The sequence below is a fragment of the Colletes gigas genome, unplaced genomic scaffold, assembly GCF_013123115.1.
Source record: "Colletes gigas isolate AHSC1104 unplaced genomic scaffold, ASM1312311v1 Colletes_gigas_Sc00005, whole genome shotgun sequence".
Taxonomy (NCBI): Eukaryota; Metazoa; Arthropoda; class Insecta; order Hymenoptera; family Colletidae; genus Colletes; species Colletes gigas.
This window is the reverse complement of record NW_025106634.1, coordinates 1,882,833-1,895,479: the sequence shown is the minus strand read 5'-3', so window position 1 is coordinate 1,895,479 and position 12,647 is coordinate 1,882,833. Positions and strand designations below refer to the sequence as shown.

At 47.1% G+C, this 12,647-nt stretch overlaps 2 protein-coding genes across 2 annotated transcripts in view; one reads left to right on the top strand and one right to left on the bottom strand.

Moving 5' to 3' along the window:
• Window positions 1–12,647, bottom strand: part of LOC122395262 (E3 ubiquitin-protein ligase MYCBP2) — a 316,312-nt gene that overhangs the window by 5,197 nt on the left and 298,468 nt on the right. The window contains 10 exon segments of the mRNA XM_043392706.1: window positions 40–211; window positions 268–1,809; window positions 1,944–2,173; window positions 3,426–3,616; window positions 3,689–3,869; window positions 4,104–4,461; window positions 4,542–4,970; window positions 5,042–5,248; window positions 5,320–5,682; window positions 5,889–6,111. Of these exon segments, the coding sequence (XP_043248641.1) occupies window positions 40–211; window positions 268–1,809; window positions 1,944–2,173; window positions 3,426–3,616; window positions 3,689–3,869; window positions 4,104–4,461; window positions 4,542–4,970; window positions 5,042–5,248; window positions 5,320–5,682; window positions 5,889–6,111 (3,896 nt within the window).
• Window positions 8,947–12,647, top strand: part of LOC122395263 — a 30,059-nt gene continuing 26,358 nt past the window's right edge. The window contains exon 1 of the mRNA XM_043392707.1: window positions 8,947–9,628. Coding sequence (XP_043248642.1) covers window positions 9,410–9,628 — 219 coding nt within the window. The 5' untranslated portion in view covers window positions 8,947–9,409. The remainder of the gene's footprint in view (window positions 9,629–12,647) is intronic.

The window sequence follows — 12,647 nt, the reverse complement described above, 5'->3', positions numbered from 1 at the left end:
TAACGTTTAAAAAAAAAATCTGCAGTTTTATATATATACCATTGTTCATTTCGCTACTACTGTTATTTCTTTTACGCATCATAACAACTCTACCGTCGTTAGAATTTCTGATCCAAGGGGCGCCGGTAGACATTGATACCGATCGATGAAACATGCCACGACCTTTACCACTTTCGCTGTCGCTGTCGCTCATGGGGTATTCCGATACCGGCTACAGAGAAGATTAAGTTACAAAGCGAAATCGTATAAACTATACTAATTCCTTACCCGTCCGTTGGTAGTATTAAACATGCCAGTATTTCCATCGTAAACGTTCTGTTGTCCGTTTTGACGTCTCAACGCTTCCTCGTAGTACCTCTCGTCGTGGCTTTGCGAATGATGAATTCCTAAAGCTTGCAAACATTGAAACGGACCGGTTGCCGGAAACGGTCCAGCTGCTTCCGGTGGGCTGTAATTTTCAGCCACGGACGATAATGTCTGAGATGGTCGTCTTTGTTGTTTAGGAATGTTCAAACCAGAGGCACTGGCCAAGTCTAGGAGGAACATAGCATTGTTCTTCATGACGATGTGCGTTTCGTTCCCACTAGGGCTGGTAATTGGCGATAAGATCTTCCCAGCGCCGTTCTTTCTTTTCGATATTCCAGTTAAGAATTTCTTCGTGAGCTTGAGCTTCCGCGCTCTGAGATATTTATCGCGGCACGTATCACAGATGAGATACCACGAACTACCACCCACACCACCGTCGCCACAATTCCCTGCCCAACCGATGCAATAATTTCCGCCGCTGTTGTATCCCTTTCCACCCGCGTGCCACCCACAACCAGGATGCATCATTTTCATGTGGTAAGTCACTGGATGGGGAAACATCAGACCGCACAGTTCGCATATAGTCTCCCGTTCTATGCTACCCAACACTTCGGCTCCGTTCCCCCTGGCAACTGGTTTCCATTCTTTCTTCTTCCTGCTGCCTTTCTTCTCGCGTTCCTTCAGCTTGTCTTCTCGAGGCCGTTTCTCCGGTATCGGTCGTTTGCTCAACTTCATCGTTTGTATTTGCGATATCGGGCTAGGTAAAACCGACTGTTGCTCTATAGCTTGAAGGCAATTGGTGCTGAGTTCCTCCCACAGGAATACCAAGCTTTTCAAAGCAGGCGGTAGAACCGCCACCGTTTGAAATTCCGGAAGGGAACCAAGTTTACCGTTCGCTTGAACCTCTTCCTTGATAGTAATTTCCTGTTTCTTTCTGCTCCTGTTCGCGTTCGCGTTCGCAGCCGAGCGCGTCAGCGTTTCCAACGTGCTGGGTTGTATGTGCAAATAATTACCAGCGTTTGTCACTTCGACCGAGTGTCTCTGCCTGGCTTTCTGTTCTTGCGTTTGCTTGTCGTTGGCCTGCACCACCGCTTGTCTTGTTACAACGAGAGCGCCCTGCTTGGGCAAACTAGGATGAAACTTGAGAAAACTCGCGCAAGCCATGGCGTCGTGGACGATCCCTTCGTGCCAGAGGAACGCCGCGAACACGGCTCTCAGACACTCGGCTACGGATGGGCTAATGGCTTCTTTTACTTTCTCCTTGCTCAAGTTTAACGTTCGACTTGGATTCGAGTTTTGATGCGAGCTGGCTGGAGACATCGGCCGCTTCGCTCTGGTCTTCACCATTTTGGTGTGATCCCTTCTGTTTAACTTTGGCGAGTGACGTTCTTCTTTAGGGCCCGCGGAGCCGATGCTAAAGTGACTTTTCATGGCCGTGGTCGCGCTCTCGGGACTCGTTTGCGTCTGTGCTTGAGAGACTTTTCGTGGACTTTCTTGAGAATCCTTTGGAAAACAAATGTTCTTGATGTCAAGTTTCACAATTATGGGGCTGTTCACTCGTTATCAAGTCTTATATATTCAAATCAACACATTTTTACATTCACGAGGTATTCGTAATAGAGTGATTAGTAACTTACGCCGCTGTCTTTCTTCGGAGTATCGGGTGGACTAGCTATGCTACCCTCGGACCTCATGTGTAAAGAACTACAACTTGGACTCGGTGAGAGGTCACGAGTGTTGGCAGTTGTACTGACAGCGCTGGGAGACTGCGAAGGATCCCTCGTTAGACTACTGACCAAGGCACTTGTATCGCTTTGCGTTGATCCCCGTCGTTGGGAGGTGGTGCTGTCCACCATACCGCCCGACACTTGAAAGAAGAAAAGCGAAAGCTTCGTTGGAAACGGTTACGGTTGTTGGTAAATGTATCGCTAATGTCTCTGATTTCTATCGCAGGAGTATTGCTACCTCACCTTGCGTTTCAAAGACAATGGACACAGAAAAAAAAGTAGTACGCTTTTGTAACATTCTCTCGCATAAAGTGTTAATTTCGTGCAATATAAGTACGTGCGACTTTATCGTGAACGAATGAAGTGAAGAAGATCGAACGAGTTCACCTTCGAACAAAGTGCTATGCAATTATGATTTAAGAAAAATGACCGATACAATGTAGCAATATTTATGTAAGTGTAGAGCCAGAGAGTTTAACTGTGTGTTGTTATCCTTACCTAATGGGGAGAGGCCGACACTTCGGGGGGAGCCACATAGCACAGGGCTGCTACTGATACTATCTCCCCCTCCTATCAAGCTTCTCCCACCTGGTAATTTTTTGTCACTTGTAGAATTTATATGTTGTGTGTTATAGCTCGTTAATACTCTAGCATAATCTCTGTGTATACACTTAATATGCACTATCTGAATCTATAATTCGGAAAGGATAACGGTGGACGTGTGTTTGTACGTGCATCAACTGACTTATACATTGTACAGTTCGTAGTACTTTCTCTGCATGCAGTTCGGTCTTCGACGAAGAGAAATTCTACTGTGCCATCGCATTCGTTGAGAACTGTGATCGGTGTTAATGTGATGTGTAATACGTGTTGTCAACAACATAAACACTATACACTATTCTTGACTGTACAGACTGAGGATTATGTTCAGTAGGAAAGGAGCGAGTACCTGGTGCATGAGCAGCAGGAGGGAAGAGGCAATTACCAGAACCAACTGGCTGCCGACTGGACCCAGCTAAGACCAACATCACTATTTTGTTATAACTAATCCAATAAAGTATGTTTTATATTTATAGCCTAAGATCATTCGTTCAACTAGAATAGATAAATCAGAAAGGTGTGACTTATGGTGAGACTTAGTGGTTTACTCTAAATATCCATTCCACAGAGTAGAAAAACGTCTGTGGGACGCTAAACAGTCTTACAAGTGTCAGTTTCGGGTCTCTCAGCTTCTGAAATGATTCCCTCCTCAGACCAGTTACGGTGCCGAAAGTGTGAAGTAAGACACACACATGAATGTATGAGATTAACAATGAGACCGTAGGAGGAATATAAAGATCCGTCGAGTACGGCAGCGATTCGTTTAAATGTTTTCATGTGGCGTATACGTACCAGGTATCTGTACCGGACTAGAGGACGGGCTGTGAAATCTTGGTGACCCACCTTGGGGATTCTTCGGAGACGAGCTTCTCGACAGTCTTTTCGGTGTCTCTGGCGGCGTAGCTCCGTTCCCGTTCGCGCGACTCTCCCCCATTGCTTTTACCAGTTCCTTCACAGACACTCCGACGAACTCGGAAAAATCCCTGCAAATTCCAAAACTATATGACGAAACTAATCTAACTGCACGTATCGCGACGTTCATTCTTTTTATTCACCTGCCAGGGGAACTTTTCTTTTCTCCGTGACACTTGTCGTCGCCTCTCAGCCACTTCTGCAGAACGCTGAATTTCCCACCGCCCCCTTCCCTCTCCCTTTCTTTCGCGACTCTTTCCTTGGAATGAGGCTTGGAGAACTTTGGCGAAACGTCGGTCTTCTCCATTGCAAATCTGTCGCTCCCTACGGTGAAAATATTTTCAGTCATTTTCAGGCATTAAACGTGATATCGCAAGAAAGCCAATAAAATGGTTTCTTGGCCAACACGTTTAAAGAAATGGACAGTTTGAATGTTTGCTAAGTTATATATTCTGGTTGTCGGATCTGTCGATTCATTACCTTAACTGATTCAGAGGAGTTAATGCAATGATTGACGATCTTAAAAATAAAAAGGATGCACTTTTGATCGACTCGTACCTGGTGATTCGTGTTGATTGTACGTGCCAAAAATAAATGGATTCGTGTTGCTACCCTCTCCAGACTCAGCGGTTCCCGGCGTATAATTCTGCGTGGTGAAATTGAATCCCTCGTGGCTCACGGAAGGCACGGAGAAATCGAAACCTTTATGACTAGGTGAAACGGACGGATCTGCTATGACTAGTTTCTTTTCCATCGGGTCATTCTCGAGATCGTGATCGATCTTTATATATGCCACGCCGTTTTTATTGATAGCCAGGGTCCAGGCTTCGCCATCTGCCACGCGACCTCTGTCGAAGCAGTACTTGGCCATCGAGTCGTCGTCGATGCGCACCCAAGTACCTTCGCTATTCACAAACTAAAGATTTTTCGAAGAAAACGTGTTCACAGTTTTTATCCCTTCGTTTCCGTGAGAAAAAGAAAAACATCGAGACTTACGTATTCTTGTATGGTCACCGTGTTACCCTGACCTAACATTCCTACCGACGCCGCCTTCAAATTTGGCCTGCTTCTGATATTGTGACCGGATGCACCGCACTTTACGACGACCATGTTCCTACCAGAGTCGAACGTAACCGTTTTCCTTTTACTGAAACGAGAAAAACTAATTGCATAATCACGTAGCGACTACCGTAAACAGAGATTCCGTCGATCTACGTACTCTTCGACCACTTCGGGCCGTTTCCGTAGAATGGTTTCCTTGATGACTTGATCTAGGATAGATTTCGGCTCCTCAACCGGGAGGAGCATGGTCTTTCCCAAGTGTTGGTTGTACTGCAGACACCAGGCTTCCAAGTGACTGCTACTGCAATACCGCTCTATCGTTTCCGCGTTTAGTCTTAACCAAACACCGTCGTCGTTGTGAATCTATAAAAATAACGGTTCCAGTAAAATCTTGACAAGAAATTTAACCATAACAAAGACGGGAACAGAATTACCTCGTCTATGAAAGCTATAGTGTCATCAACCGAAACAAAGCCAATTTGCTCGCTCTGGAGAGAAGGATGGGCTCTGATTCTCAAACCAGCGCTATTCTTCGCCACGAATTTCCTGAGTCTGCTCGGTTGATGCTGCGGCTTCTTCACAATATTCTGTGTCGGTGGTTGCATTCCCTGTGGCGGCTCCTTCACCTCCACCTTATAATTCTGTGGGGGAAAATTAGGATCATCGATTAAAAAATCATTTTTTTAATACGTTACTAAATTCGAGTACTCACGTCCTCCATATTGTAACCGTCCACCGTGATCATAAGCGAGTACCATCCAACGGATGATGGCGTCCAGGTCGCGCTATAACTTCCATCGCCGTTAGGTCTGACCAGCATGCTCTCGCTTGATCTTTTTATAGCCGGTGACATAAACCTTAACTCCTCGAACGAATAGTTCTGATAAGCCTTCATTATGGTAATCGCGTGGAAGCATGTCTTGTTGTTGATCGTGACCTCGTACGGTACGTCCAACGAAGGTTGAGGATGACCGCCAAAGGTCATTGGGTCGGGCTGAGAAACACGTCGAATCTTTCTTCCTTGTTCGGAGTCCGTCAAGTCTTTTTTGTCGATGGGAATTGCCTTTACCTCCACCTGCGGAACATTCGTCGCAAAAATTTGTTGTGAATTTTAGAGAATCCTTTCTTCGATGATAAGTCGATTAACTGCAGTTATTTCACGGTGAAAGTGTCATAAGATTAGCAAGAATACATCATTTTTGACAGTTAAATACATAGAGAAACTCACGTGTTGCTTTTAATCGTTTCTAAAGTTACGAAGCACTTTTTTAAAGGTCGTACCTTTAAGTTGGGTACGTGAACGACGTCTCCATACTGATCTCTCGTGAGTATTGTAACGATGGCCGGCCATCCACATTTCATTTCGTCCTTCGAATAAAGCGCCTCGCATTTCGACGGGTCCACGAAACTGTCCGGTTGCAACCATCTCGCCAGGCGACCTCCGCTTGTGCTGGCCGTGCAGGAGACAAAATCTCGTAGAAATAGCCGTTCGTTCGAGTGACAACTGAAAATAGAAGAGAAAATTCCCTGGTTACAGTACTCCCGAACTACTTCCCGGTACTACAGAAAAATAACAGCCCACGAGAATTTTTATCGACAGCGGGGATTATCGAATGCAAATTGAAAAGTCTGCGTGGATGGACGTTTCGCTAACAATGGAGCTACTTTCATCCGGGTTCCGATAAACGCAACGATATTGTTACTCAATCGCTTATGAAGTAATTTGCCCATCGTTCGTGGTACACGGTGAAATCAATTTCTACATAGCTGCGATAACTTTTATTTTTCTTCAATTTCTTTACCGCCCAACAGTTTTCGTTCTTTCTCTCGAGTTGTCCAAATAAACGACCAACCGCGGTAACGCAGTCGGCGCGTTTAAAAAATCACGAGTAGCAACCGGTACGGGGTCAAAAAGTGGTTTCGAACGAGGCCACGATCGTTGCAGGTAGCTGACTCGTTAGAACGAGTTCCCGAGTCGCAATGCCCCTAATTGGTGCTCCGTTCCGCGGATCTCGTCTGGGTAGATCACGAGCAGAGGACGATGCTCCTCTGCCAGCCAGACAATCGCTGCTTCCCCTAGCGATTCATCGTCGGACTCATCCCTAATAAGGCGCAATCACATCGCAATTCTGTCCCCCGCGGCTCGACAGCTACGCGTTCCCTATACTCTACGCGCGATCATGAGTACCGATTTCGCGATCGACGTGCCGTTGGAACGACTTCTTCCAGACTCTTGGACCCGGGCTGCTTTCTAAGAGACAGGCGGGACCAAACCGGTTTTGAAACGGGCCAGATGTACATTTAATCCAAATGGATTAAATGCAAAGAAACGAAATCTATCCTTTCGATTATTTGCGAGGACACACGATGTTTGCGACGTTTGCCTAAGAAATTGCCAACGGGGACTCCGAAACCTGTTTCCTGGATCGGAACGCTTTTTCCGAGAAAGTTGTTCAGAATATTTTCACAATTTTTTGTTAGCCTCCTGTTTCGTCCATATACAGCTCGCTTTTTATCTGTATTCGGCGAATGAGGCTTTTAAATACAAAAAATAAAATAAAACAAGAAACGTCGTGTTAATTTCTTGCAAAATTCACCTCGCCTCTGCATGGGGCCCCTGGGACCCCGTATCGACTTGTTCGGTGGGGGATGCGGAGTAGCGAGTGGTAGTCGAGACAGGAGTACAACATGGATCTAGTAGTCTTGTTAACAATTCAAAGTTGACTGGAAAAAAGACCCAAGAGGATCCTTACATGCGATTGTACATGGAATCAAGATGAGTCGCTTGTGTACCCATCCTCGATGACACGGAGAAAACAGGAGAAACCTGGTATTTCTTGGAGTAGATTGCACGTTTATGTAATCTTCGACCATTACCAAATGATCAACATTCTACCGTAACCGTGCACCGAGATTGGTCTTGTCCATTATGACAATACGGACGCCAGGAAACTCGATATCGCGACAATTTTATTCGTCGTAAACGTCGATACGTATTCTTTAACGCCAGGACCACCGAACACCCTTGAGGTGAGTTTCGTTTTACCGATCGTTCGAGTAACGAGAGACGAAAGAGGATCGACGGAAGGAATGCGAAACGCAATCAAACGCCAGTGGACGGGGGTATCGGGGAAAGATTCGTCCGCTGGAAATAGGAAGGGCGGCTTTAAGGTCAGCCTCGATGTGACGTATGGTCAGCACGTGGTCATTTCGGAAATGACCAGTTCAGCTGGCGTCAGGTGCTTCCTGGTTTGAGAAGAGCGTTATGAATGAATGGACGTTTCGCATGTGCGACGCAGACAGGACGGGACGCCGGCGGGCCTCGAGTTGCACGGACACGGGCAATTTCTCATGGGAAATTAAATGGCCAGGCTTTTGCTCATAAAGCGAAGAGCTACGGGGCTATAGCGCTTTAGGGAAACGCCCGTCTACCATGAAAAGCGACGTGACTATGAAGAGACGCTTTCGAGGCTGGGCGGTCTTGTTTTTACGGCGGTCTGGAATCCGCGTTGGGTTTCGAGTCTTCTACGAACTGGCTATAAAAGAACCTACTCTGCTCTCCGGGCCGTCCATGTTGCATCTGTTTCCCCTATTAATTTTTTGGTGGATATTAAGATATGCAGTCGACACCGATTCCCATTAAATGCAATTCGCACGGCTTCTAGGACCGGCATAGAACTACGAACACGGACAATTTAAAGCATATTCGTGGTGGAAATTTTATATAAATTTCTATTCATTCAAGAAACGTTAGTCTCAATGGACACGTACAATAAAAGGAGTTAAGAAACACTGCCTTAGGTTTACCATTTTACCTGTTGACCGATCACCACAAACAATATCGTTCAACGAAAAAAACTAAACAAACGGAAGAATCGGATAAGTGTCGAGCCTATATCAGTTGCACTTGAACGGAGAAACACAGGTGCTCTCCCACGACCGTAACCTGGTTCGCCAAACCGCACACAAACACGCGTTACGTAAACCTCGGTCACGACGATCCGTGTTTCGCGATGGACGGAGCCGTTTGGCTGGTAACTTGGTCAAGGTCGGACCTTGGAGGGCAGAAAGTGCGCCGACCCTGGTCGACCTGCTCGAAAACCGGTGGCGTCGCCCTCCCGGCGCGGCCCTTCTTCTCTCTCTATCACAGTCCGGTCAGGACGAGCCCTACCGAACCGGTGTCGAAGCGTTCGCCCCTCCGGGCTTCGCACCATCGCCGTGCTTTTTATCTTTTAAAAGACCCCGAAGGGGGAGAGCACGCGAGATCGTACCAAGCCAAGGAACACGGTTCTTGGTGGGGAGGAGACACCGATCGTGCATGCCACCGGCCACAGTTTGAAAGCAACCTCCGTCATGATCGCGTCAGCTGGCCTCTAGTCGCCCCACCTCTTCGTAAACCAGCCGTCCGCGCGCGTGTTTGGAGTTGCTCGCAGCGGGCACTCGTACAGTTTTGCGTCGGCCTCCAATCGCCTTCTCCGCGCAGGATTCCTGTCAGCCGTCCCCCTCAACGGACGTGAAATCCGGTTCGAAGGGATCGCGCGAGACGAATCGATACGGAATCTCGAAACGCAATCCGCGACGTCTTTGTTCCGCGTCGGGTCGTGATAATGCGCGAAGCGAACGAGTCGGGCTCTCGAACGATCGACGCGAATCGATCGATCTAGCCAGATGTGACCCGGTTCGAAGCCGCCGTGCGAGATCCAGAAACGGATGGACGTGTGCGTCTCGCGCGCGATCAACGATCCGTCGTGAATGATGTAAGGAGGATCGAAGGCGATCGATCGCGGCCCTTTGTCCCGAGGATGCTGGAGGATCGCAAGATGAGGAGGAAAGTGTTCGCCGGCCTGGACGGGCCGAATTGTGATCGTGCGATCGTATGGTCGGTGTTGATGTGGTGTCTAGTATCTCTGCCCGGTAACGTCAAGAGTGCACCGCCCGGGATATGCGCGATGGACGGTTGCAACTGCACCGTCAAGGCGCACCGCTGGATTAACGTCAAGTGTGTCTTCTCCAACGATCAGGTGAATGAGAAACCCAGTACAGATTGATTCGTGACTAACCTACGGTACAGAGATCGGCCAGAGATCTTTTCCGCTATCCGGTTTAGTTGCCGGAGATCTTTGTCGCTACCGCCATGGCAACGATGGTGGAAACGTGCGACGCAAATGTGCGTCCCGATGACTAACTCTTTGGGTCCCCCAGCCTCGTTCGAGATTATATGTTTCGGTACCTTAGGATCGACCATGCGGTCTAAAAATGGATTTGTCCCGCGATTACGAACCACTTACTCCCGCTCGAAACTCGAAACTCGCGAAGAGAAAGGTTTCCGGGTATCGCTGGAATTCTCTTCGCCGAGTACCAAACTAGAAATATTCCGTTGTAAAATTACTCGAAAGAACGAACCGCGTATCTCTGCGGTGCACCCCAAATTGCTCGAAATTGCTTACGACCACTGTTCAAGGTGAACACGCGCGAGTCCGCCAGCTCTCGAACGGTGAAAGTTTTCGGAGCAAGGGACTCTGGGGGATCGTGTTCCAGTTGAAATTAGCATATAAATCATTGGTCCGTGAATATGGCGGGAATCACACAGTAGGGTGCACATGGGAGACTTCGGCTGTACAGTGTACTCCGGGCGTCTTCTATGAGCACGTTTCGGTGCATTATACATATCCGTAGTTCCACTTGCCGGTCCCGTTGTCAGCTGCGCTTGGCTGGATGCAGTCCAACCGATGCACCGCGCCTTGGAGGAGAGAGACCGTATTACGACGACGCGTCGCGCCGCGACGCGCACCGACCGGCTTTGGCTCTCCTTCGCGCTCCAACTTCCGCGAGAAACTTGAAATCGAGTTAGATGAGGTCGCCCAGCCGCTAACGGGACGACAAATTGTTATTGTCGTCGGCCGCGGTATTTTCTATCGACGATCAAAGTGGCAACGAATCGTTGCACCGTGCTGGATTCGGGAAACGAAAACTTTGAAATTCACTTACCGGGGAAGCACTCAACTACCTCCGCTCCTATTTTAACCCACTTTTGTACCACGATAGGTTGCTAGACTCTGTTGCTACGTTGAGAATATTAGGTTCCACAACTTCGTTATTTTAGAGACAAAAGTTATTAAAGTTACATACCTTGCAATTTATATTACGAATATTAAACTGTTAGGGACGTTATGCAAATGGTTTGCTGGAACGCTTCTTTTTCCTTAAAGGGGGAGTCCTATTAGGAACTTATTAGTGAACCATGTGTAGTGAACACACTATAGATTCCTTAAGAAGTAGATCACTAGTACGAATGGAAAAATCTTTTTCTATGCTTCCTAAAATATTTAAAATTTATTTTGGGCGGAGTTTAAGGCAATTGCAGGAGCAATGTGTGTCACCAGCAACTCAGATGGCAAACATTGATATTCACGGTACACATTGCACGGTTTGTAACTGTAATTACTTGTATCTTGTATCTGAAATTACCGAGTTATTACACCTAGTAATTTCTACAAATATCAACAGAGGCCAGTAATTGACGGTTCTGCAAAAGCAGATTAAAATCGGTAAAGGGGTAAGCTGAGTGGTTCCATTGTTGAAAGGAGACACCGTGAAACTCGTTTCTGCCGACGAGGATCTCAGTTTCGCGAACGTTGCTTCGAGATGCTGGTTCCATCGGACCGGTACGTAACGCGTCGCGGAATTGACGATGGTCTCGATTTCATGAGGTCGACTGGCCGGGTTAAATATCGACGCTACGCTTCTCGACTACGAACTGGGCCCCTGCTTATTGTCTATCTTTATACCGATCTAAGTGCTTAGAAACGCAAGGATAACCAGTTCTCCGCAGCGTTCGCGTTTACGAAATAACGTTCGCTGTTCGTTATGAATTTTATCGTTGTCGTTGCCTCCTGTAACGCGTTTCGAAACTTCGCCACGACGCGTTTCACGATCCCGACAAACGGCTGAACTGTCCCTCGGAAGTTTGGAGCACCCTCCAGTTAAACGAGTAAAAAATTCTTATCGAGCTTGGAAATCGTCAGAGACTGGAACGTAATCCAGGAAATCTCGGTGTAAAATCTTCTTTAATGTAGTTTTAATGTTCGAGGTCGTTTCAACCAACGCTACGATTAGGCAAATGGCAAATAAATTATTTTCCTTATTCTCGATCCACACGTGCACGTATTATTATTATTTCGTTTTTTATTATTACAGATTGCATTAACGTTCGCGTATGTTAGAAAGAGATCAAAATAATAGAGATAGTGACAACCTACGCACCGAATCGTTCTATCATCGGATATTTTACTATTTCTTTGCCAGCTACAGCTTCTCTGTGAGCCGGCGACCATGCCGACTGTGTTTCGCATTATTGAAAGTAATTTCTGTCGGTCTGACAAACGCCTGTCGCGACTGGCGTAGGCGTGACACGCATTGCAATGTATACCGGGTGTCTCTGATCGGGCAGGAATAGGGAAACGATTAACAGGGAAATCATTCGACTACGGTGTCCACCGCCAGTTCGTTGACACTGTTAGCCCGCCACGAGTCGCTCGGCGAAATATACTTCCTAATCGAATCAGATCCAGCCACGACGTCACTTATCATTCCACCGTCGTTAATTCCATTTACAGGCCGAGCCGTCGCGGTTGTTTGCGTTAAATGCCCGGGACAGGCTTTCTTCAAACGTGGGCTTCGTGATGGCTGCGTGCCGATCGTCGTTCAATGAAATACCGATGCGATTACGAGCGATGGTTTCGTCAGCACGGCGTTAACTACATACATTCACACTCGTCGTTTAGATTCTCAGAATCGAGTCGATAAGATACGCGATGAAAATCGGAGAAATCTTATCGCGAATAGATACGTCGAAAACCGAACAAAAATTAAAGCATTTCAAATAATCGTAAGAATTGTAGGTGATGCAAACGAGCGAGAATCTTGGTTTGTCTGCGAAATTAGTGAAAAGATCGTCGCGGATAAGGCGTTAAAATACTTCCTCGGCGATGCACGCATGTCACTTACATCAGAGAACAGTTAAACAGCGTTTCGAAGAAT